At 42.2% G+C, this 27229-nt stretch overlaps 1 protein-coding gene across 1 annotated transcript in view; it reads right to left on the bottom strand.

Moving 5' to 3' along the window:
- The window catches only part of LARP4B (La ribonucleoprotein 4B), a 106538-nt gene that overhangs the window by 42724 nt on the left and 36585 nt on the right, over positions 1–27229 (bottom strand). Inside the window, exon 2 of the mRNA XM_084620258.1 lies at positions 18905–19039. Coding sequence (XP_084476384.1) covers positions 18905–18985 — 81 coding nt within the window. The 5' untranslated portion in view covers positions 18986–19039. The remainder of the gene's footprint in view (positions 1–18904; positions 19040–27229) is intronic.

The following is a 27229-nucleotide window of genomic DNA, read 5'->3' as shown; positions in this document are numbered from 1 at the left end:
TAATAACTTTTAAATGCTGCTGAATTCAGACATGCGGTGTTATTTATTTATTTCCCAGCTTTTCCAGGAAGCTTTCCCCAGTGATTATGACCAATGCCATCAACTTCCATTTTTAAAAAGAAGGAAATTCCCAGCCCTTATGACTGCAAAGGGCCTTAAAAATGTGAATCAGGTGCTGGTGGTGAAATTGCTGGGCAAGGTTAGAGCAGCTGCTACTGATACACTGGGCCTGTCGGTGGAACTCCACTTGCTTTGCCAGCGAACCAAGGCAGAGCTGGAGAAGCAGTTGCAAGTCAAGTTTGTTCTTTTCTCTCCCCCGGTTGGCCAAGACCTAACCCAGTGCATTCCTGTTTAGCTGCCGTGCAGCTCTTCCTTCTCCCTCACTTCTACAATGCCCTCCTCAAAAGGTGTGCAGAAGATACCCAAGCTCCTAATCCCTTTCCAGAAAGGAACTAAAGATTTCAGGAGCTCCACAAGCCTCCTCCCTAAATAAAGGAGGGGGCAAAGCAGAACCCCCATGCCCCAGGAACAGCAAAAGTGGAGCAGCAAGGAAAGGGAGAAGCATTTGCCATCACGAAGGCCTTGAGGCCTACCCAGGCTGGGTGTGGTGTTGCTGCCATTGCCACCAAGGAACTCATTATAATGCAACAGATTTGGTAGGAGACAAAAGTGATGAATTTTAGCGTTGGGGTGGGAAGAGAAACGTGATTAAATGAGGGGCGTAGAGAACTGATGAGCTGAAGTGAGTGACAGAACGGTGGGAATGATCTGTGCTACAAGAGACTGAGGTGGGGAGGGTGGGGTAAATTAGCAAGATGTATGTGTGTATGCATGCATGCATGGATGCATCCCCATCACTATTGTACCTCTGTCAAATTCTCCATGTATTTATTTGCAACACCTCTGGAAGGGAAGTGCTAGTACCACATTTTGCAGATGGGAAACGGAGACAGAGACTAAAGCACAGAATTTTTACATGTATTTAGGTGTTGCTCCACTCAGCACTGCAATGCCTAACTACCTTTTCAAGTATGGGTCTAAGTGACCTCCCCAAGTTCATATAGCAAGTCTGTGGCAGAGCAAGAAACTGAACTCTAATTTCCCATGTCCTAGCCTAGTGCCCTAACCACTGTACCATCCTTCCTCACGAGGAGGAGTACTTGGTGTCAAGTGTGCAGGCACAAGGTTTACTTGGTTCTAAAAATGTAATTAATCTTGACATGACATGAGGCATTCCCACTGAAATAAATGAACACCCTGCAGGGCTGATCTGAACTACTCTGAAAAAGTTTGATTTAAGATTTAAAACTCCCTTTAAGTGATGCAGGCTCTCAGCAGTTTTTAATATACGTGATGTAGAATACATTAGAATAGAAAATGTCATTTTATTTTGTGATTATAAATATAGCTCTTAGATACCACAGTGAAGGGGACTACTGACAATCTTCAGATAGCTTTCCTCACTTGTGATGAACAGTTGTAGCATGATCTCATTTACACAGCAATTTTCAATTCTGGAAATTCACATACTTTGGCAAGGATTAAACTTCTAAGCAGCATTGACTTAGATTTGACAGTGGTCAGTAACATTTTTGGACTATATCAGCATGACATAACTTCATTTTATTGAGCCAAAACTGATCAATACACTTTTTGAAAGAGTATATGAAACTTGCGCTGTTTAATCAAATCATAAGTTGGACTTCAGATTTACTCCAACTCCCAATTTCAAGAGCCACATTTTAAAGTTTAATATACCGTAAATGATCAAATCATGCTTATAAAAATACTTACAAATTCTGCATCTTGCCATCCCCAAATACCACCATTTTTTGCTACTAGCAACTGATAAGGATCTCTTTCTACAGCAAATGAAGAAACTGTCAAATCTTGAGGTTGGTTCTGGAAATTCTCAGTTACGTGTTGTCGGTCATTCTCCATAACTGTGTTAGAAGTATCAGTATTCCATGAATAGTCCATCAGATATTCATTACCACCACTAAAGATGGTGTTAGAAAGTATCTGACTTGTAAAATCAGCATTATCAGCCTGCAGAGTTAAGAACTGTGAACCCATTTCATCTTGGGAATTTTGTGTATCCAGCTTACAGGTATTTTCTGATTCATTCAAAGTATCTCCCATCAGATCTAGAACACACTTCTCATTGCCTTGCCAAAGTTCTCTAGCACCAACTGGGATATCAGGTAATGCATATGAAGGAGTAGCAGCATATCTATCTACCTGCCCTGGGTCAGTATAAACCCCACAAAAAGATTTATCAGATGTGTTCAGATCACAAGTTTCAGTATGTTCATGATTTGCGGTGGAAAGTTTTCTCAAACTTTTCATCTTAGCATCTAGAATGTAACTGCTGTTTTCAGATTCAGTGTTCTTTGTTCCCAACCACTTTATATTCTCACTTGTTTGTGCTTCTGCATAGTCAGCTGATGTATTAGAAACATCAACATTTTCTTCCTTTGACAGATTGTGACACAGGTTTTCTTCACCCCTTTGAAATTCTGGTTCCTGTAGATCTGAAACACATTTTTCATAAGTTTCTGGAAGTTTTTCAGCCAAAGGTTCAGTAGACCTTTTAACGTAAACTGGGTCTAATTCTGTATAGTCACAGTTATCTGTCACATCACACTTTCCCACTGGTTTCTGAAGAACATCTGAATAGGATCTTTGGCTTGATGGAGACAGATAGCTAGGAGATCCAAATATAGGATTACTAGCTCTTTGATGATTTCTGAAACTGTTCCTCATTTTTAATCTATCATCTGTACAGTCTTCCAAAGTTACAGGTCTATCATGCATAACTGAGAAAACATTCTGATTATGTATTAAGTCTCCATTGAGACTTAGTGTATTACTGTCATGATCAAAAATGGTAACTTCAAAATCTGGCTCACTATTTTCTGTTTCATTATTAATGGTCCCCCGTTGAAGCATTTCTAGTTTTGGTTGTTTCACCATTTCTACACCACCACTTGTTAATCTGGCAGGGTCAGTTCCAGCACTCAATTCATTTTCCACTGCATGAAATGAACATTTATCCCATAGTTCATCTTGTTTATAATTCAAGTCCATTTTATTCACATTTGAATATGCCAGCAAAGATACAGAGGAAATACTGTTTTTGTTAAATGAACTGGAATAGTCATATAATTTACCTTTATTTTCTGGCAGTGCTGGTGAAAGCTGACATTCTAGACTGTTTTCCTTTTGGATTATTTCATGTGTACTTATGTTATGTGGTTTGCAAGATGCTAAAGTATGATTTCTTACCCTTAATGAAGTCCTTCTCAGACAACCAGTTTCCACAGGAATGTTATCTGCTTGATATGAGGGAGTTTGCCCAATGATGCTCACATGATTGTCATCTTTTATGGTATTAGGACTTAAAACATTTGACAGTATTTTTGTTTCAGTGCTGCCTTTCATATCAGTTTGAAAATCTAAAACACTCTTTAATGTTGAGGGCACTTTAATCACGTTTGCACCCAAAACATTTTCCAAACTACACAAAATTTCATCTGTGTATTTCTCTTTATCTTCCAGGAGCTGTTCCAATTTGCTGTCACATTCACAAGAAGTAAAAGGGGCCTCTTTTCTAAATTCACAGTACATTGTCTGAAATGTGTTTGTCTTCTCATTAGAATTTAGTTTACTTTCTGGCTTTAATAGGGAATCCTCTTGGCTAAGGTTTTCCAGATCTTGAGTCGCTGAAAAGGAATCACTGTCTGTTTTCTGAAATTTTAAGCGAAAATGTAAGTTACTTGTAGTATCTAATTTTTGTTTAGTCTTTGCTTCCTTTTCAGTTTTCAGTAAACGTTCACTTAAATGAAATGGTGTGGTCTCAGTGTTACAGTTTCTCTCAGTCTTTCCTAAATTATATTCTTTAGGATTTAAAGCCAAGAAGATGTCAGAAGTGGAGCTGTCAACATGTTTCACACCTTTTGAATAAGGACAATATTGTTCTTCTCTAAGAGCATTCACAAATTTTACAGACTCATTGTTTTTATTAATTGATTCATTCAAACTGACACTACTATCTAGTATATCCAATCTTTGAATTCTATTTTCACGAAACTCTTCATAATATACTAGTGCTCTTAAACCATCTGTTGCTAGAGAGTCCATATTTAGCCTATATGTCTGACAGCTGCTATCCAGTAAGCCTGTATAAGATGACTGGACGTCCATATGATAATACTCCTTTGTTTCATTTTTTTGCAGGTTTGACCTATGCTCCTCTTCACCTACAGACAATTCTTTTTGTGTATTAAACTCTGCTTCTACTTGTACTGACCGCAGGATTGGAAATTCTTTCCTAGTGTCTCGAGGGCATACCACATTGCACATTCCTTCAACTGTGACAGCTGAATTATCTATGTCTGCTGCCATTGCTCCATGCTCGGTAGCTGGCATCTCTTCATCCACTTTCAGATCTTCAGCATCTACAATACAAATACTATAAAACTCCTTATCTCTTCTACGTTGCCTATGGTCTATATCAATATAGGTAAAAGCTGGAACTGCTGTTTGCCTGTGTAATGTATCTGAAAACTTTCTATAGCTGTCACGACTGTTGTCTTGAACATTCTCCACTGTTTCATTCTGTGTTCGTGAATATTCACATTTAACTGGGTAATATTCCAGATAACTCATATTTAACAAAGTTTCTTCCTGGGAGCTTTGACCTAGAGCCACTGGTTCCCATGAAGGAGGAATACAGTCCAATGAGCAACATGGCTCTCTGGCTGTAATATATTTGTTTCCGTTAGGACTATTACATTGAGAGACTTCTGTATTATTTGTACACTGAGTATTCCTATTGGTATTTTCAATTATTCTTTCACTGCCATCCCAGTCTTCCTTTTCTTTACTCTTTTCCAAATGTTCATATCTGTTAAAGACCTTTAGGATATGACTAAATGAAAGAAAAAAGTTAAAAGGTCTGTTATACTTCCTTTTAGTGACTTGCTCATGGTCAGTGTTGTCCACACTTTTGTATGAAGGATACTTTGTTTTCCTACCCCAGAACCCATGTTTAGGATTTGACTCCATGCAATTATCGGTATGAATGCACTCAATGCTGACTAAAGCAGCTGTCCCGTTAGCTGTCTTTTCTACTGCGTGCAGCTCCTTACTTTCCACAGTTTCTAAAATTGAAGGTAAAGTTTTACTTATCCTGTTTTCTGGTGCCTCCTCTTCCACAGATTTTTGTAACAGGCCAGTTTTTTCATTATTTTTGCTGGTAGTTAGTTCTTTACTGAAGCAGCAACCCATGTTTAAGCAGCTGTACTACCGGAGAGCTCACATTGCAAATCGCCTTCTTGCACATCTAACTAACTTTCTACTGCTTCTGAAAAGACAAGCCAACACCCAGATGCCAAAAATAGTACATTTAAAACCGTGCAGGGAGCTCATATGCCATTGCCACTCAAAGTCCAAATCCCAATTACAGAGCAATATTTTAATGTTTCATTATATGTCCTGTAGTAGCTAAGTCAAAGTTTTCCAAACCAAAACATAGCAGACTTCGCTAATATTTTAAGATCTGTGAGCATTTAATTGCTACATTTCCTGAGCAAAGTTGTCTTAAACCAAACTACTTTAACTATGACAGGTTTTAGAGTAGCAACCACGTTAGTCTGTATCCGCAGAAAGAAAAGGAGTACTTGTGGCACCTCAGAGACTAACCAATTTATTTGAGCATAAGCTTTCGTGAGCTACAGCTCATTTATTTGAGCATAAGCTTTTGTGAGCTACAGCTTACTTTGAAGTAGCTCACGAAAGCTTATGCTCAAATAAATTCATTAGTCTCTAAGGTGCCACAAGTACTCCTTTTCTTTTTAGTTTAACTATGACTTTACCAAAGTGCAAGCATGCCCTAAACCTAGTTTCCTTGAAGTTGCAGATATGACCATCAATAGCTAAAGCAGAGCTACACGCAAGTTTGATTCAGATTTAAAGAACACAGGAAAAAGTATTACTGAAGCGGTTGTGCACATGACTATACCCCAACAGTGGTTCTATAAAAGTGAATATAGACTAAGATACTACTTTTTAGAAAAAGTGAATTTAGGTCACAACTCTTGTAGTGAAGAGTCATAAGCTATCCAAATCCCTCTCCTCCAAACAATTTTTTTTTAAATTAATATATCAATACAAAACAATAGCTTGTCCAAAAGTAGCTGTAAATATAGCAAAATTATTCAGGCAACTTGTTATTCCCCCTTTTACAGCTCCAGTACATCTGACGCGCTTGCAGGTTTAAAGGGAAACAGCTTTAATGAACCAATACCGCAGCATGCTTAGGTACTTCATTGTTATTTTAGTTCACTCTAAGTGCTCTATTAAATGCATTAACTTTCTAAAACAGAAAGCCCTGCAACATATCTAAATATCTGTTGTAGTTTTATCTACATAATTTTTACTTCCTTTTTTCAGGGCTTTCAAATTCTGACCAAGCTTAGTTGTCCTTATCATAAAGCAAAAATGCCGAGGTCACCGCTCCTCTGCATTTTAAAGGAGTAGGTTTACTTATTTTAAATGGTCTCTTGCTTTCCTTTCTTGGGCTTCACTTTACTCTTCTTTCCTACAAGAGAATATCTTTCCTGCACTGTTTTCAGTGTGTATTTCCTCTTCTCTCTCCAGCTCTTTACTTACATGGTAGTTCTACCTCCTCCTCCATTTGTCCACGCCATTTTTGCCGACAAAAACAAAAAAAACCACAAACAAACCAAACAACCCACCTCACTTGCTCACCTATTCTACTTCTCTTTTCTATTTTACCCCAACAGTAATTCCCCTACTTCCCATCCACAGCTAGGTGTTCTTCCATCCGCCCACTCTCCCATTCATCCTTTCCACAAGGCTTGACACATTTACCAGGACTAAGTGTTCCAGGTCCCGTTTTCCAGGGATGATAAACAGAACCAACCTCCCATCATCTGGGTTTGGCTTACAACCAAAATACTCTTGGCACAGCCTAGGGAACGCCAGTCTTTTATAGCCTGTGGCTAGTATGCAAGACTAATGTGAAATGTTTGTCCACTGTTACCACAAAAATTCCTCTGATACTGGAAGGAACAGTGTCTATTCCTGTCATCCGTTTCATAAATTCCAAGATTCTCCATAAGCGGTAGTGAGAGTCTAACCAAGTTACCCATCTCCCAGCATCTTTTCAGTTTTACTTGGAAAACAGACAGTCTTATTCTGCTGTTGCTCACAGCTTTCCCAAGAACCATCAGCATGAAACCGACCTACTCAGAAGTTTCACGGCCACCTAGGAGACTGTAAGTCAAGTCTTGTCAGTTAAAATGCCGCAATTAACTTTTACTCTGCTGCTGCCTAACAAGTTCTGAACAGCAGCACAGGTGATGGTCCCATGCCTGCAGACTCAGGAAGATGACCCTGTATTGTTTCACACTTAGTTCAGGTTTAGAAGATTCTCTGTGCAACCATAGAAACTTGGAACCTGAGTGCTTAAAAAAGAAAAGAAAAGATTATTTAAAGAACACATGCTGCTTAAGTTGACACTCGTCTAGGAAAGATTCTTACTTGTTTGCTTGGTCGGGCAAACAGTTTTCAAGTTCTGAAAGAAGTTTCCAAAATTGTATTAAACACACAATGCTTCAGTTTAAACAAACCCACCATCACATTCTCAGATTGCTCAGCTATCTCTACTTTGTCTATTCCCAATTTTATACAGTTCAGATTACTACTTTTTTTTTAAATTCTTCTTTATAACTTCCCCACCTTACTATTGCCTGAGATATTTCACTATCTTTGTGGCAAAGGTAGAGAAGATTCTAAGTTTTTCCAGTCTACTTAGTGTACTATGGGGTACAAAGTTGTACAACAGTCTTCCAGGTGTTGCACTAGATCTTTGTGCAAATACCTTGCTATTAATTTCTCCTCTATTTTCCATTAAATTTAATGCGTGCCAAACAAGGAGTAAACTCTTTTGGAAAGACTGTCAGTGGGGAGAATTACCTATAATCCTTTTACTTTAGTAAAATGTTTTCTACCAGATTCCCACTACTGAGCTTGCACTCCCAGACTGCGACGAACATGAAAGCTCTAATCTTCAGAACTCTAAAGAGAAGATGACTCACCAGTGAGATGCTGGCCACTGCCGAAAAAATGTATAAGACCTACAAACACCTGGAGACATGGACTGCTTTCAAGAAAAAGACAATACAAGAAAGTAAAAACAGTCATTTCCAAAAACTAAACATTTCGATCCCTTTGTAATATGCTATTTATTAGTAACAAATTTACAAGGAAAAACTGCAACATGCAGGTTTCCAATGTAGGAAACATGAGAACATACCCCTGCTCCTTTACTGTTATGGAACTGGTAAGATTTAACCACACTATCTGAAGACATCCTATAGAAGAGACAAGGTAGGAAAGGTACAAAAGGATATCATAACAAGTCTTAATTATTCCAAAGTTCATCAGGAGCTTATGTTAGTACTGGGGGAGAGATATCTTACTATAAGAATTGAGCATGCAGATGGCCTTTTAAAAAAGATATTTCAAGAATTTGCAGGTGAGCCATTGTAGGAGAAAGTATTCCTAGAAGAATAATGACATGTTTCAGAGTAGCAGCCGGGTTAGTCTGTATTCGCAAAAAGAAAAGGAGTACTTGTGGCACCTTAGAGACTAACAAATTTATCTGAGCATAAGCTTTCGTGACCTAAGTATCAAGTGATCTGGTCCTTGCATTAACTAGTGTGTAAGCACAGAAATTGGATAGGCATCAATTTGCAATCCCTGAGCAAGAATCTTCCCCTACAGAGATACAGTTGGAATAAAGACCAACGCTGAAGATGCCAGTCTGGATTGAGCAACATCACATCTTTGTCCAGTTTGATTTCTTTTTATCTCGGGGAGCAGCACTGCGAGGTGGTTGCAGCAAGGACTTATAGGCCAAAATCAATGTTCATCAGCTGTCCAAAGTCCCAAGTTTCCTTCTCTTTCTGCAAAGTGTGTGATATTTTGTTTTAAGTGATTTCATATCTGATGTCTCCCATCCCTATTTTGTACACAATGTGTATTTGTTTGAAGATAGTTGCTACAGAGAAAATTTTGCAACTGATTTTTTGTATGTCACTGTATTAGTCTTAAGATTTGTTCTGCCCACAGAACAAAAGAAACTGAATTTGGGAAATTGGGAAATACCTCAAATGAGACCAAAGACTAAAATACATTAAGTCACACAGACAGCCAACTCTCTAACTTCAGACAGGCACATGCTAAAGAGTTAAACTGGTCAATTTTCAGAAGAAACTCTGTTCAACACTAAGCCTCTCACCATTAGAAAGAATGCATAATCTCTAAGAAATTTGCCTTGAGACGCCACAGAAACAAAGACACACTATTTTGGCCCAAGTTACCAAATCTGTGAACCATGTCACAAGTCCCTATAGCTGAACTGTTCTTAAGCATAGTAAGTCTGATGCATCATTGCTACTATCTGCTGCCCCCCGCCCTTTTACCCGCTCCCCCCGCCCCCAAATTCTCTCCTGGGACAGAGTTCAACATGCTTGTGTCTAACTTGACTCAGATTTAATTATGAGTCATTTTTCCCCTACATTTCCTGGAAAAGAGAACTGGTGGTCTCTCCTCCCCATTTAGAATACATTTCATTGAATATATGACATGTGTGAATGATCCAAACATTTGTAAGATCAGCATGTCAGAGCAGTTAATAGAGTCAGAGTTTAAGACCAGAAGAGACCACCAGATCATCTAGTCTGACCTCCTGTACGTCACAGGCAAACACTATCCAGCACCCACATGCTAAACCCAACCACTGTTTCGTTTTGTAACAGTTCATAAAGATGGTTATCAGATATACCTAAGACCCATACAAAATAGTTTAAGTCTTTTACTAAACACACCCTGTGACAGGTTGGACCCATTGGGAAGCCACCTGATGTGCTGAGATACCACTGAGTCTACCTGTTCTGCCAGCATGGGCCCCCTTTAGCCTGTCTTGCTGAGCCAGGCTCTTAAAAACCTTCTCTGACACACAGGCAGGGCCACACCAAGCTGCAGATCAGCTCTGGGAAGACTGATCTTAAGGGACTTGCCCTAGCACTCAGATGTCCACCTCCCTTGGAGTTCAGACCCAAACATACATTATGAAATTTGCCCCCGCCCTCAATGTGGAGAGACATTTCTTACACCGTCCCCGGGTTAGAAATTTACAGAAATTGGGTTTAATAATAAACAAAACAAATTTTATTAACTATAAAAGGCAGATTTTAAGTGGTACAGGGGGAACAAGCAGAATAAAGCAGATTACTAAGCAAATGAAATCAAAACATGCAAACTAAGCTAGTTTCACTAAAGACATTGGTTACAAATAGTATTTCTCACCCTAGATATTGTTGCAGGCAGTTCGCAAAGTTTGTGTGGTTCAGAGTTCCAGGTATATTCCTTTACAGACTGGACCCCCATCTCAGCCTGGACTCCCCCCTTGCCTTCCCTTTTGCACTTTCTCCTCTTGGGCAGACAGGCCAGGGAGAGGAGGAGTCCTGTTTGCCTTCCTCCACACCCTTAAATAGGATTTACATAAGGTGGGAATCCTTTGTTTCCCAAACTTGACCACCACCCCCCGCTTTCCCTTACAGTGGAAAGTTACATCAAGTCCCAGGTAATGTTTAGTATCAGATGACAAGACCACCTGACTCTGTAGCATCACAGTGTCCACGAGTCAGTGGCAGTAGAGAGAGTTCACAGGAAGGCCAAGCTTTTCACAGCTCATTGTCTTCACGGATGGGCCACCCGTCCTGTCTGGCTTTTCCATTGTTGTACCTGAAGTATTAGCCGTGGGTGTCACCCAAAGTAGCATAGTTGAAGTACAGATACATAGTCAATATTCCCAATTTCAGATACAGAAATGATACAGGCATAAAAATAGGATAATCACATTCAGTAAGTCATAACCTTTCCAAGGATCTCTCACATGAGCCATCTTGCATATCTCAATGATGTCATTCATATCATAAGCATATTTTCATAAAGAATATGGAATGACACGTCACAGACATGTTAACAAAATGTGAAGAGAAAGCTTGCTACAACAGAGTAACAAAGTGCCATTAAAACTAGAGCATGCCTACTGGATCTGAAAGTTTTCATTTAGTGCTCTCACAGGCAAGCAATTCTACTATTTACATTAACAGGAAAACAAAATGGGAAATTCTGTGGCCAAGACAACACTTACTATGGCTTTACCATACCATTTTCTTTATGTATGTTCTGGTGATTCTAAGGCAGGATGGAGAAAAAAAACATGAAAAATAAACTTTATTGACAAGTTGCTAGTTTAGTTCTTTCCCATGTTTAGTCTTAAGTTGCTAAAGAGAACATATTGTACTTTGTTTCTTTAATTTTCTACTTAATAAAATTTCAGATTTTACAGAGATTTTTTTTCCCTGCTAAGAAATCCTCACTCAAAATGCTCATCTACACTGAAGAGACAATTCAATTCTCATTAGAATTGGTAAGGCAACTCCCATCTTTTCATGTACAATTTATATATCTCTTCCTACTGTATTTTCCACTCCATGCATCTGATGAAGTGGGTTTTAGCCGACGAAAGCTTATGCCCAAATAACTTTGCTAGTGTGTAAGGTGCCACAAGTACTCCTCATTGTTTTTGCTGATACAGACTAACATGGCTACCACTCTGATTACGTGAGCAGTAGATGAACCAGACAAACTGTGCCCAAGTTAAGGATCTTCTCTACAGTGAGTAACAGAATAATCAAATTAGGAATGGTAAAATGCATTGACATAGGGCTGCTATTAGAACACCTGGGGGAAAAAAAACCCCACTATCAAAGGCAGCCTCTTTTGCGGTTGAAGAATGAAATTATGACTTAGGAGATGAGAATTCAATTCACAGTTGTCTCAGCTTATGACCTTGGGCATGTCACCTACTCTTACTGTGCCTCAGTTCCTCATCCGTAAAATGGGAATAATATGGCCCACTTACTATGACAGATAGAAATACTACAAAACCAAAAAAATGACATACCGAGAACTGATAGTAGTTTAGTACAAGAGGAACTTAAAGAAAACTTCAGGGCTGGACAATAAGGATCCCAGATCTACTAAAACTAAGAATCACTTGACTCCACCACTGCCATTTTATTATCCTCATTAAAAAGTATACTGATGTTTTAAAAACAAAATTTAGATATGGGAGTTTCTCCAAGCTGCTGACATTAAAGATGGCAAAAGTTCAGTTTTATTCAGTTTTCTGCCAAAGTAGGATTGTTTCTTACAGCCAGTTTGCAGGTGCTTTGTCTAATTTTAATAGTATCCAACAATGGGGTTTCCACCGTTTCCAAGCTATTTCAAAGAGCCTAACACAGTAAGTAGTTTGATTGGTCATTAAATGTTGTATGGTGTCCATTCACTGAGGTTTCCTAGATACAAGATTGAAGAAATCCCTCTGCCTCACTTAGCGCTTGTTTACATAGGAGTTTTAAAGTGGATCAAACCAAGTTAATCCTGTTTGAAAATGGCTGTATACATGATTCATTCCATCACTGCACACAAACTCCTCACTTGAGGAACTCTGGAGTCCTCTTGCCAAGTGGACTGGGATTCCTACAACTTAATTAGTGCAGTCTATTGTTCACGTGCATGCATCTGCCTCCATGCTTCTAAAGGCTATCCCACAGTGCTCTGCAGGTTGCCCATTACTGACTTGTCTGTTCACTTGTGTGTCATCCTCCTGCTCTGGGGTCAAGTTCCCAGGACAATCCCTTCCCCCTCTACAGTTGGAGCAGAGATAAAATATTCTCATTTTCTCCTGGATCCCACTGTATCATTATTCTTGGAGCCATACTGAGACCCTGGATTTCCATCGCCATCTGGAGAAAAGTATTGGTGCAGGACACTCTTGTGGCTGGCCACTAGAATAAAGACATTTTGGACTCAACACTGGGACAACGACCAATGAAGGAAAAAGAAAGAGAATGCACACTGAAATGAGGGACAATGACAATCTGGTAGAGGACAGGTGACCTGCCCATTTTATGACGAACTGGACAGGATCCTACACAATTATAGCACAACTCATCCAAGACACCATGTGGAACCTGCTCTCCCCACCACCAGAGATGACCAGCAAGACCCACTGGAGGATGCTGGAGAAGTGCTGATTCCTGAGAGAGTCAGGATCTTTTTGGGACCCCAAACCTAATGCTAGCCAGCTGGAAAGTCAGCTGCAGTCATGCCCTGCTGCAACATATACCGATTCCTGCTCTGCATCAGCAGAGGCTCAGTTCCAGTTAGAAAGCCAGGTTGCAAACAAAGAGTCCGATTCCCTGGAGGGAATTTCAACAAGTACCTATCTTTACAATTTATTGTCATGCTATACAACGCCTTCTGCCTTCTATTCTGGGTGCCCCACGGCCACAGCCATTTTAGACAGATGTGAGCCAGAAGCTAGCCCCTGCCTCCCTCTGTCCATGCTGACCTGTTGGCCACCCCATACGTGTACCCAAATTGGCGGCTGCTCCGCCCAGGTGACAGTCCTCATGCAAGCCACAGCTATCAACAGTCTTCAGGACCGTGCCACAGAGGTCACTTGTCCATCTTAATTTCTCCTTTCCTCATCTGCCCTACCTAGAAAATGCCACCCATTCACCAGCCCAAAATGGCGGCTAGCTGCATGGTGCAGCCACGGCCTCTACCCCACCCCCCAGCACATTTGATTAATGAAAACAATTTATTATTGCAAAATGCAACTGTTTTTTGAGACGGTGGTTACAGGAAAATAAATGTGGTTAGTGTTCCGAGTTTACGTAAGGTATAAATGGACATTACATGCCCAGAAAAAGGTACAAACAGTACTGTTCCCTGATGAGGTTTCAATGCCCTGTAACATACATAGTCCACTAACAATCACAGCAAGACCCCATCTGCACTCTCTCCATGTTTGCAGGGGAGATAACAGAATTTAAGACGGAGGAATTGTTCAATTTTAGTTTGCACACCATAGGGAATAGCTGCACACCCATCTGTCCCTAGTATAGCATACCCATGCTTCCCTCCCCTCCCAGTTTAGCTTGCAAGTCCTTTCCTCTCCTGCAGTACTTCTGAGGTGGCCCACTCTGGTGAATAACTTCACAGAATACCTCACTGGTCTGCCCTTTCCTTTTTTAAGCAATACTGTTCTCTGCTTCCTGGTCACCTGCCTCAGTGCATCATCAAGAGTGTGGACAGCCTAATGGGGATCCACAGGGGATTACTCTCTGCTCAGCCTTGAATGCATCTCCGATCCCTCCAACACCAGAGGGCCTAAAACAAAACTGCAAAACCAAAATTGGAACATAATTCCAACTCAACTCATCCCATCCCACCCCACCCCCACATCCTACTGAAGCACAGCAGGAAACATATAGCATACAGAAATCCTACTGCACGCAGCACCTCCTCACATGCAGGCCACTTACCATCTCTGAGCTTCCCCAAGATGGCAAGTGTCTTAAGGAGGTAAAGTCATATAGGCATAATAAATGAAAATGCTACCATGGCCAGTCTGAATTATGAACAATAAGCAACTGGGTGTCCCCTCCCCACTTTCAATACTCCCACAACCACAGCACCTGCAACAGCCAAACCATCAAGGACAGGGCCTCTAGCTACTGTTGAGGGGCTGGCCAACCAGAAGGAAGGAGCAAAAAAAGGAAGATTCAGGACAAAATGTTCAACGAATTCATGGCAGAGCCCTAAACGAAGACCACACTGGCTGATAGAGGAAGAAAGAAATTCAGCTCTCCCAGGAGACTGTGGCAGTGATCAAGGAAAGTATCACAGTGGCTAAGGAAAGCATTGACAAAAAAGACAGGAATACACAGAAGCAACTCATGAATGCAATCCTGAACCAGAATGCTCTCCTACAAAACATGATCCTGCTAGGCCACAATACAGGTTATGGACACCAGCAGCAATTCATCAATGCCATATCCACGCAGCACTTGTTGGAGAGGCCACTCCCCTCTCAGGTCCAACATCCGCTCACCAGGAACACTGGTTCCAGAAGTCCAGAACTTTTGAACCTTGGCACCAGAACGACTGTGTACAAGTGGTAAAACCTAGACACACTAACTTTAAGCCTCTTCCCCCTGCAAACTTGTTATTTTTACTCTGTTTACATTGTTGCACTTTTAGTTTGGTTCACATTGTTTTATTTAAAAGGTTTGCTTTTTGCTGGTCAGAATGTTTTGGAAAATGTATTTAAATAATAAATACCTTTTTTATTTGCAAAGTTTTTGGCTTTGTTACTGTTCCATAATAAAAATGATTTAAAATCCATGTTGGTCCATTCTCACTCATCACTAATGGAACACAAAATTCTTTAAATAAAGCTAAAATAATTCAAAGTTTTACAGACGTATATAGCCAATATCCCACCTCCACCAGCCTTAAATGTACTGAACTGATCAAAATTTATCCCAGTTTGCCCCACCACGGAGTAGCAGCTGGATACACAGACACACATCCAACCAGGAGATTCAAAATATGAGCAATAGGTATCCCTAAAAGTATTCTCCTGCGTGCTAGTATTCTCTACAGGATGCCCTGCTGGCTGCTCGAACTGCCAAGCAAGTCTCTGCACCTCGGCTCCACGCATTGATAAGGCCTTCCCCCCTTGGTCTCAAATATTATGCAGAACACAGCTATGATAATTGGGACTCTTTCTGCTGCATCCAAAATGATTCCATAAGCAGCAGCATCTGTCTTTCAAAATAGACAAATGCACACGATCACCTTCCGGCAACTACTCAGACAGTTAAAATGTTCCTTCCTTCTGCTTGGTGGTAAGGTGGGTGAAGACCAAAGCCGAACGTGTGGCTGTGTGCACTGTAATACAGCCCAGGCAGTCCCTGCATACTCTCACTTGCCACCATAGCAGCATAGTGCATTTCAGGGTCCATGCTGGCAGGAAGCAATTCAAAAACGGCAAAAATGCTCATCCAAAAAGGAAGCATGACATGAAACACCAGAACATGGGGGTTTAAAATCTGAATCCTCCTAACTTCCACTTCGCATCCCACAATTCACAGCGAAAACTATCCCATAATATACACTGCTCAGCCACACAGCAAAGGACTTTGGGATATTGATCTAGGTTTGCAGAGGAAGATTGTCACTATATTTTATTGAGAGACGCTAATCCTTTACAGAAATAAAAAAAAAAAACAAAACAAAAAACCCAAAACACACGCTTCTGTGGGTTCATAGGTTCATTCCAGGCTCCAGACCAGTACCTAAGGAGTTACGTTTTCCAAGGTCTACAGCTATTCCAAAAGCCTCCCAACAGACATTCTGTGAAGGGGAGAATGAACTGGCAGAAAGCAGACACCTAACCTTCATTTGAGGGGCACAGCCAGGATGGCTAGAGAATACGTTTCAGCGCATTCCCAATAAGCTCCTGGGAGCTGGGCTCTTGTGCTCTCAGGGTTTCTGGTAGGGCCTCCACAAGCAGTAACACGTTGTGATGAATACCCCCAGTGCACAGAGGTCCAGAGAAGTAATCTACACCTTTCTGCACCACTTTACAGAAATATAGCCTTATAACCTTTAAAAAGTAATTCAATTCAAATAAACTGGAAAAAAAGAGTGATTTTCATAAAAAAATCTAAAGTGCTTTCTTGTTAATGTTTTAGCCAGGACCTCAGCTGGAATTATTCTTTGAAGCATCTACATAAAAAGTTTTACAAATTAGATGACCTATTTCTTTATATGTTTCTTGAATTCTACTGAAGTAACAAGCTTTGCTCATGAATCTACAGACACCATTCCCAGATTCTGTACAGGAAGCACCAAGTAATTACTAATAAAACATTCAGACATTTTGTATGAGAGGGAATATATGGCTTTTAAAGAAAGCCCTTCAGAAGCACAGTTCAATATACTATGTCACTGACAAAGGTGCTCTACACGAGCAGTACCCTAAGAACCACGATACTAGTATAGTTCATGAAAAGCTTGAAAAATAATGACACTTCATAGGAAGAAAAGCTTACTACTCCTGAAAACTACAGAATATGCTTAATCTTCAGGTCTCATGCTATGAATAGCATTTCAAGTCTTCCAAACCTCATGTTAACTGTTTGCCTTCAGAAGCTCCTTTACCAGAGTTTAGACATTAAATGAAATCTGTTTTCTCTAAAGTTATCGAAGATGGTTAATCCCATTTCTAAACAGATACGGAAGAGCAGAAATTTGAGATTTGGCTCTAAATTTGCATTACGTGTTTTAATTAAGGACACTTTATTTTAGAAGAACTAGCATTAGACAAAAAGTATAGTGACTGGCTTCTCAGAGTGGGAGACTAATGCAAATGAGCGGACACCCTTTTCTTTAGAGCAACAACTGATGTACCTATTAGATCCAGATGTAGCACTGAAAGTTACTGGTATTTTGACTGTTCCCTAGAGTCAGATATTCTGAGGAGAGGCAACTTTAGCATAGAACAAAAACTCTGCACATCTGAAATAATGTCACTCTAAATTTGGCTCAGTATATTCCGGTCTGTGATTTTAAAGAGAAGAGAAACATCTACATTTGAGTTTGAGGCAGAACAGAATTGAGGCAACAAAGTGACTCAACCAAAAAGAAATAAGGTCCCCAATCTCTACTTATGCCCATGTTTTAGGACAACCTGGAGAATACATGTGTTTAATTAGTGGAAGTGAGAAAAGCAGAGTGCACTAGTTTAAAGCGGTCTAGTGATCTGTTTGTTATATGCTCTAGCAAAGCATGTTTTAAGTGTTAAGAGAAGATCAATCAGATAACACATTGTGCTGAATATAAGTGCACCTCAAGCCCCTAGTGCAGTGGTCCCCAAACGTGGGGAAGGGTGCGGCAGGCCTAGGCCAACCTCACCAGAGGGTGGGAAGGGAGCGCTTCCCATCCCCGCTCTGTTACCAGCCCCAGGGGTGGGGGGTAGCAGCTGCTGGTGGAGCCTGGAGGAGCACTCTGAGACCACTCAGTCTAGAGGTATTGACAGCTCCCTGCTCCTACCCCTGCCCCAAGTGCAGCTCCCCCTCCCTACCCCACTTACCCCCTACCCAGTCCCAAAGGCAACATTTTCCTTAAAGGCAAAGCACTTACATTTTAGTCTCTTAAATCATTTAAGTACTATTTATGCAAGAAGTCAAATTTTGCATTTGGTTAATAAAAAAAATTTCAAACCCAAATGTCTAAGTTTTTTGGAACATTTGCTACTATCACTATAAATCTGTACACAAGTTGCATTTACCATGCATTTTGCCAAAAGCCACATGAACCCCATAATGCAATTTATTAGATCCTGCACTGCAACATGTATTTTGTGCAGTCTGCCAGAGTGCTTTGACTATGCAAAATACCATTTTACACAAGTTAACACACTTTCAAGCTAAAAATATCCATGCCAGGATTTATTCCGGTAAAATTTCTCCTCATGTGAGAGTCTAGCACTTTCTTTTGACTGACTTCAGGGTTGGCAACTTAATTTTAATTGTTTTTTGTATTTTTTTTTTTTTTAAAAAAAACCCTCCTCTCCAACTGGCTTTAGCATACTAGTAAGTGCATAACATGTTAACTAAAGAAGCATACTACTCCAAGACTGAGCAACAACTTTGTACCATGAAGGTGAATTTCCAGGAGTTGTGGAAACACGGCCACCTAGACAGCTATTTCTCAGGATTTTTGGTGGTGGTGCCATGTACCGCCCACATCCTGTATTAGAACGTTTTGGGCTACAATTTGTATTAAAGACTGCCAAACAAAAGTGCATATTTGTTTAATATACAAAACAAAGACTACACTAGGTAACTAAGCGAAATTATTTTTTTACTATAATACTTACTAGATGAGAACCGTCTTTAACTTCTTGTACTTGCTGCACCTGCGGTTCAGCCACAACTTTAGTGTCCTGATCAGAAGTCATGAGCTGTCTGCTTTTTGGCTCCTCAGAGAGAACTTTACTGGTCACCTTGGTAAGCTGCAGAGAAAACAAAGATACAGATGCTATAAAAGTGACTGTTAAAATAGTTCAAGAATTCATAAGCAACTTCATTTTGTAGAACAATGGCAAGAAGAACAGCTACAACTGTTTCTACTGTAGATTTTCCAGTAGAAAACAGCTGTAAGCACAATTTACATTGATCCACCTCGAGACGCATTCAGGTTGGTTTCCAACAATGCACCACCTCTTTTTGCCACTGCTGCAGCTAATTTATTTTTTCCATTTGATTAAAAAGATTCCCAATTCCAGTACAAATGGATTTTCAGGTTCCCATCTGTTATAACATTTCATCTTAGCAATTTTTTAAAAAAGGAGGTCACATCACAATTGCTTTTCTATGTTAGCAGGACTTAAGTCACTTTATTCCATCATGCTTGAAAGTTCCTTTATCCAGCCGGATGGGTAGAAAGCTGATGAGGGGTGAAAATCTGCAGGACAGGGATGGCTTCAAATTTTACAGCTATTATTAAATACCTCTGTCTTAGTAAACCGGTGTTTCATAAAAAAAAATAATAATGAGCAAGTCATTGTATACATCACATCCTTCATTTTTAAAAAAGGACCGGAATGTAAATGAGAATATTTTTGTGGGAGGGGCAGAACCTCATCTGAAATACTATGTACAATTCTGGTCTCCCGTGTGTAAGAAAGATGAACTCAAACCGGAACAGGTGGAGAGAAGGGCTACTTAGGATGATCAGAAGAATGGAAAACCTTCCTTCTGGAGAGAAGGCTCAAAGAGCTTGGCTAGTGTAGCCTAACCAAGGAAGGCTGAGAGGAGATAGGATTGTTCTCTACAAATACACCAAAGAGATAAATACCAGGGAGGGAAAGGAGTTAAGTGAAGCACCAACGTTGGCACAAGAACAATGGACATAAACTGGCCATCAACAAGTTTAGGCTTGAAATTAGACAAAAGGTTTCAACCATCAGAGAAGTGATGTTCTGGACCAGCCTTCTAATGGGAGCAGTGGGGGCAAAAAAACTAATTGGCTTCAAAACAGAGCTTGGTAAGTTTATGGAGGGGATGGGATGATGAGACTGCCTACTATGACATGTAGCTGATCCGCGACTGCTAGTAGCAAATATTCTCAACGGCCAGAAATGGGACACTAGCTGGGGAGGGCTCCCAGATACTACAGAGAATTCTTTCACATGTGTCTGGCTGGCTGGGCCTTGTGCACATGCTCTGGGTCTAACTGAGAGACCTATTTGAGTTGGGAAGGAATTTCCCCCCAGGTCAGAGGGGCACAGACTAGGATTTTTCAACTCTCTTTTGCAGCATGGGGCACAGGTCACTTGCAGGTTTAAAGTAGTGCAAATGGTGGATTTTCTGCAACTTGGAGTCTTTACATCATGATTTGAGGACTTCAGAAACTCAGCAAGAGGTTATGGATCTACTACAGGAGTAGGTGGGTGAGGTTCTAGGGACTGCAACGTGCAGGTGGTCAGACTAGATCAGAGGTGGGCAAACTATGGCCCACGGGACCATTCTGCCTGGCCTGAGCTCCTGGCCAGGGAGACTAGTCCCCGGCCCCTCCCCCCGAGCCTCATCGCAACGCGCAGCAGTGCTCTGGGCCGCCGCTTCTGCCACGCAGCACAGCTGGCTCTTGCATGGTAAGGGGGCAGGGAGTCCCACGGGCAGTTGGATGGAGGGGGGGAGGCTGGGGGGGGGGGTGGCGGCGGCGGCCAGAGGCAGGGGAGGGGCTGGATAGAACATGGGAGTCCTAGGGGGCCTGTCAAGGGACGGGGTTGTGGATAGGGGTTGGGGCAGTCAGGGGACAAGGAGCAGAGGGGATTGGAAGCAGTTGGATGGGGCGGAGGTTTTGGGGGGTTGGTCGGGAAGTGGGAGAGGACAGATAGGGGGAAGGGGGCCCGGCTGTTTGGGGAGGCACAGCCTTCCCTACCCAGCCCTCCATATAGTTTTGCAACCCCGATGTAGCCCTCAGGCGAAAAAAGTTTGCCCATCCCTGGACTAGATGATCATGATGGTGCCTTCTGGCCTTAAAGTCCCTGAGTACAAATGGAGGTTTTTTGTTAGTTTTTTAAATCCCATTGTTAGCCCTAGAGTACCACACACACACACACGAAATTGTGCAATTTGTGGGAGGTACCACCTTGAACATGTTAGATTTAGCGCTAAAGCCAAGGGGTGAGATGTAGTGTTGTGCCCATAAGAGGAGGCACAGAATGCACACCCCAGAGAAATGAAGAGGTTGGGGTATATGCTAGGGTAGTTTTAAGTAATCTTCACACTCTCCAAACCCTGGGCTACTCTGGAGGATGGAGCAATCTCCAGCCTAACTCAGAGAGCCCTGTGGCCTTTTTAAGTTACAGCAGAGTCCCAGGAATGCCTGCAGTCTCCACAGCACTGCAGACCTGCCCAGGCACATGCACCACTGAACTAGGGCTTCGCAAGCGGGTCCAGTGAGGCACCCTTACTGCCATTACCTCAGTACCTGCTGTGAGGAAGATTTTCCCCAGGCAGGACTAGGGGTTTTAATGCACATTTATGCCACATTAGCCCTTTTACTCAGCATAAAGGGAGCACACAAGTAAAGTATTCAAGATCTCACTCAAGAGGTTTTGCAGGTAGCTAGAGAAACTACAGTTAGAACTGAAAGTGAAACTTTAAAACATTACTAGAGTAATGTATGGCAAATACAGAAAGTAAATTTTGGAGCCTACATTGAGAAGGTGTTCTACATGTGGAATGACTCTGTATATCCCAGATATTCATATAGCGCTATGGCAGATCCAAGTAAATAGGCTAGGGAGAATAATTTTTTTAAAAATAATTTTGATCAATTTCAGTGTTTATTTTTAAAGCTTTTTTCCTAATTTATTATCTATTTACATTCACAATTTTGCAAATTTATGAGGATCAGACAATGATAAATGTTGAGACTCATAAAATTAAAGCATTATAAACCATTAACACACAAGTTGTCAACATTAAATATCAAAATACACAAAATTAAATATCCTTAAATTCTCTAAGTTCTCAAGCAGCATTTTTCTTACTTTACCTACATGTACATTTCTATCAATGGAAATATTTTTTCATCAGTTTGTGTACATATGGTGAAACTGATGTTTACCAACAAAAGACTAATCCTTGCAAATCTACAAGTAACCAAAGAACTCAAAATTACAAGATCTAGGTTCCATTATCTGACTCATTGCTCATTCAACAGATCCATCATTTTACTGGCATTGCTCAAGGAACTGAAATTTAAGTCGCTGTCAAGACTAAGCATCTAGTTTAAATGAACCCTTGCTTATCGTATCATGCTAAATATGCAACAGTGGTGGTTTGACCAGACAGCATGAAAAATATTTTGGGCATATTCTTTTGGAAAACCAGTGTACCGCTTCTACCCAACCAGTTCTTGAGGAGTAGCCCCTTAAATGAAGCACGTGAGGAAGCAGTAGGGTAAAGAAAATAAATTTCTTTGTGGTGAAGGACTAAGGAACCGTAAGAGCCAAATAAAGTGTTGGCATGTGAGGTGTCAGAAAACATTGTTATTTGTATATTAATATTTCATGAAGTCTAATTAAACAGTTTCACTACTAGTTACTTCAAGATGAAACTATGTTTGAGAACATTAGATATTTCTAACTATTGAATCTCTACATTTCTTCCCCCCAGAAATTCAAGGGTGGGAAGAATTTGTCCAAACACTAACAGAGCCCAGGTATCTAGGTATCTGGGAAATATTCCTGAAAGTATTCTTTAACAACACCCACTCTCACTAGTTATTAACCGTGAAGATTTTTTAAAATAACGTAGTGTGTAGGCTACTAAAGTACATTCTGGTAATATATATTTTGATTTGCCACAGAACATGACAGGAAACTAACAATGAATGGTTACTTAGGCTATAGAGTTAATGGGGTTCTTTGAGATGCTGTAGTCAGGGTAGATCCCATTAAGCATGCATATGACTCAAGCACAGTGCTTTTTTGTTTTATTAGCAGAGTCCAGTGGGGCCACACATGCATCTTGTGGTTCCTTGTAATCCTGTATGAGAGCAGTAAGGACTGGGAGGCCACAACCGTCCCTCAGTTCATTTGCAATTCAAAGCTCAGGTAACTGAGGCCTTTGAAAAACAGGCATGGAGGGCAGAACATGGGATCCACACTGGCTACCTTGAAGACCCATAGTTAATATAGATAAGAAACTCTCCTCTCCAATTACTTGTCAGTGTGGATCCCACACTAGGTGACTGCAAAGCAGAATCTGCCTTGGACTGTGGGCAAGGAATCTTGGCTATATCAACTAGGTTGGAGTACCATTCTTCTGAAATTGGCATCTGCCCAGGCATAACCAAGTGAATGCATGGCCTGTGACCTGTCCATGACTTGTACTATGTACCCCTGACTAAATCTCGGATGCTTGGGGGAGAGGCAGCGGCCCAGGGGTGCGCAGGTATTGGGAGGGTGGCCCAGAATCCCCACTGGTGTTTGGAATGGGCAGCAGCGTGCGGCCTGGGCCCCCCCTGGTGCTGGAGGAATGTCAGTGCTGGCAAGCTGAGAGTCTTGGGCAACAGCACCCCCTCCCAGCAGCAGCACAAGTTTGGGTTTTGGAGGGGGTTCTGGGCTGCGGGTTGGAGTGCTAGAAGGGGTGAGGGCTCTGGGCTGCGCTTACCTTGATGGGCTGCCTGGAAGCGGTGACATCCCCCACCCCAGCTCCTAGACAGAGGCACGGCCATGCAGCTCTGCGCGCTGCCTGTGCCCTGAGTGGGCGGTGCCTGTAGACAGAGGCAGCACACAGAGCTCCCTGGCCATGTCTCCACCTAGGAGCCGAGGGCTGTAAAGGCAGCCCCCAGACCAGCTGCACCAGCCGTTGCAGAGGTCAGGGGTGACTTCTGTGACAAACTCACGGCCTTATGAATAATCCATAACAAAAGGCCAGTGGGTTGCTCCCCGTGGCTGCCATACAGATCTCAGAGATCAGCACATTTCTGAAGGAGGCCGAAGAGGTTGCCTCTGCCCTGGTGGAGTGTCCCTTGACCTTTGAAGGGAGAGACATGCCAGCCATGTATTTCGAACAGTCATTACTCTGTGATCCACTTCAAGATCCTCTGAGGAAAAAAGGCATGACCTTTTCAATATGCCAGATAAGGCCATGAAGAGGAAAGGAGACTTAGAAAGACTTTGTTCTGATGAGGTAAAGCAGGGCCCTGGACACATCCAGAGAAGGATGTTTTTCTCCTGGCGAGAAGTGTAGCTTCAGGAAGAAGACTGATAAGGCAATAGACTGGTTTCAGGTGCAATTCAGAGACCACTTTAAGAACCAACTTGGTGTGGTTTCATCACCACCATGTCTACATGAAAAGGTATTTATGGTGGTTCAATCATAGGAGACCTACAGCTTACCGATGTGATGGCCAGAAGGAAGACCATCTTGATGGTGAGGTGGCATAACGGGCATTCTAATGATGATTTGATGGCAGCTCTATGAGCTATAGAATGATGCTGAAGTCCCACAGGTGCCTGATCTCTAACCAGAGAGCAGGTATGAAGGAGAACCATGAGAAATCTCAATACTGTTGGTTGCAAAAAAGCTGAATGCGACTATATGGGAGTGTGGCATGCTGATATTATTGGCAGGTGGATTTAAGAGCTACAGGCTAGTCCTGCTTGCTTCAGCAGCCATATGTAGTCCAGAATCTTTGGTACTGGGGCCTCTACCAGGTTCAAATCCCCCCACCTTCCCATGGGCAGCCCAAAACAATCTTTTCTACTTTAAGTCCTTCTGGTCCAACTTTGCAAAAACAAATCTCCTGAGCATCTAGGGCAGAGGTAGGCAAACTATGGCCTGCGGGCCACATCTGGCCTGCCAGCAGATTTAACCGGGCCCTTGAACTCCTGCTGGGGAGTGGGATCTGGGGATTGCCCCACTCCCGCGCTCCAGCCGGAGCAAGGTCAGGGGCTGCTCCGTGTGCCATGGCTCCCAGAAGCAGCAGGATGTCCCGATTCCAGCTCTTATGTATAGGGACAGCCAGGGGGATCCACGCTCCACCCTCTACCCCCACCCCAAGCGCTACCCCTGCAGCTCCCATTGACCAGGAACTGCAGCCAATGGGAGCTTCAGGGCAGCACCTGTGGACAGGGCAGCATGCAGAGTTGCCTGGTCATGCCTCTGTGTAGGAGATGGAGAGGGGATATGCTCATCCAGGAGCTTCCCCTCCTGCACCCCAACACCCTGTCCCAGCTGTCTCCCATATTCCAAACCCTTCTGTCCCAGTTTGGAGTACTCGCCTATACCCCAACCCCCTCATCCCCAGCCCCACCGCAGAGCCCGCACCCCCGGCCAGAGCCCTCACCCCATCCTGCACCCCAATCCAAATTTCATGAGCATTCATGGCCCCGCCACACAATTTCCATATCCAGATGTGGCCCATGGGCCAAAGAGTTTGCCCACCCTGCTCTAGGGGGCAATCCCTGTCAGTTCTACTCATCCAGCTGACATCCATGCCATTAGGTGCAACCACTGTGGGCGTATGGGCAATATTTGACCCTAGTTTTGCAACAGCATTTTCAAACAGATAGAAAGATGTACAGAAGGGCTGGCTGAACATCTGTGGAGATCTGACAGCACATCATATTGGCTGAAGCAATTTTGACCTTGGATATTATCCTGGGGAAGGCATGCAGCAGTCCTTGAGATCACCAAACAAAAAGGCATCTGAACAAAAGTCAGTGCTCACACGTTCACTGAAGCAGAACTGGTCATGGCAAACAGATCTATGGTGGAATATCAGGTCTAGGATAGATTTCTGTAGTGAATACTCACAGCTGTTCCAGCTCCAAGTCTGTCAGGCCATTGCTGATTCCTGGAAGATGTAGAGCTAGCATAATGTCACTCCATTATGATGGCACCATTCCCAAAACTCAATTGCTTCCAGACAAAGAAAACAAGATGATGATCAAGTGCCTCTGTTTCTTATTTAAATTATGCAATGCCAATGTGTTGTCCGTCACAATCTGCACTGCAGGGTTTCAGACAGGACAGGTAGGAAAGCCATATAAGCTAACCTAGTGGCTCTCAATTTCAAGATATATATGAAGAGCTTAAGATCTTGAGACCATGAGTCTTGCATCTGAAAGTGATTAAGGTGAGTGGACCAGACTGTCCCTGAGACATCTGTGACCTGTGTCATTGTCAGGGAGAGACCAAAAAAAGTACCTCTTTTCTCACATCCAGTGGGTGCCGCCACCAGTCAAGTTCCTGCAGGATTCTGGTCAGGACCATAACTTGTTTATTAATATGATGTTTGGATGAGGAGTACCTGCCTCTGATTTGCCAGTCATCTAGATACAGTAGAAGTGGATTCCCTCTTAGATGTGCCACTGCTATAGCCAGGTACTTCCCCCACCCCCAGAGATTCCAAAACCAGATTCATGAAGAGACTGCGCCACAGAGACTGCGAAGGGCGGAACCCAGCGTTGACAGTCATTGGGTCCTATTGTGAACCTGAGGTACTTCTTGTGGGCCAGGCGGATGGAGACATGGAAGTACTGTAGACACCATGCAAGTTGAGAGCCATGAACCAGTCATGAGCCTAAAGCGATGCCATTCTAAACCTGAGATACCATATGTGTGTTAAGTCTCCTGTGGTCTAGGATAGGACAAAGGGGTCTGGATCAGCAGCTTTCAATCTGACAAGCACTAGTACAGACTAAGGTGCCAAAATAAAAAACTTTGTTCTCAAGATTCTGAGAAGAATTTGGAGACATTTAGCTTGAGGTAAAAATCTAGCAGGGTGGACCAGCTAGATTCCAGCCAGCAGGAACTTGGGGACAGTTGCAGATGCCCTGCCCTTTAAGCACTCGCATGAGGGCACATGCTCAGCCAAAACAGACACTGCTAGTTTTAAAACCTCCCCATTCAGCCTATGCATCTTCTTGTCTATTTTCCTTCCACCGTGGAGCTTTTACACCTCCCCTCTAATCTCGCAATCATACCCCCTCCCCCAGCTTGTTCTTTCTAGAACATGAAGGGTCAGCACTAGTACTTCATACATGTTAAGCTGTGGAGGAAAAACAAGTAGGATGACATGATTTTAACAACCATGAGTAAAACTCCACTGCACTGAGGTTCCCTTTTGGCACTTCCTGACTACCTGTTATCAGTCACACAGTAGTCAGCTAAATGAT

Source organism: Lepidochelys olivacea (genome assembly GCF_965140295.1).
Source record: "Lepidochelys olivacea isolate rLepOli2 genome assembly, chromosome: 2".
Lineage (NCBI taxonomy): Eukaryota > Metazoa > Chordata > Testudines > Cheloniidae > Lepidochelys > Lepidochelys olivacea.
The sequence above is the reverse complement of the archived record's forward strand: the minus strand, read 5'-3'. Positions and strand labels throughout refer to the sequence as shown.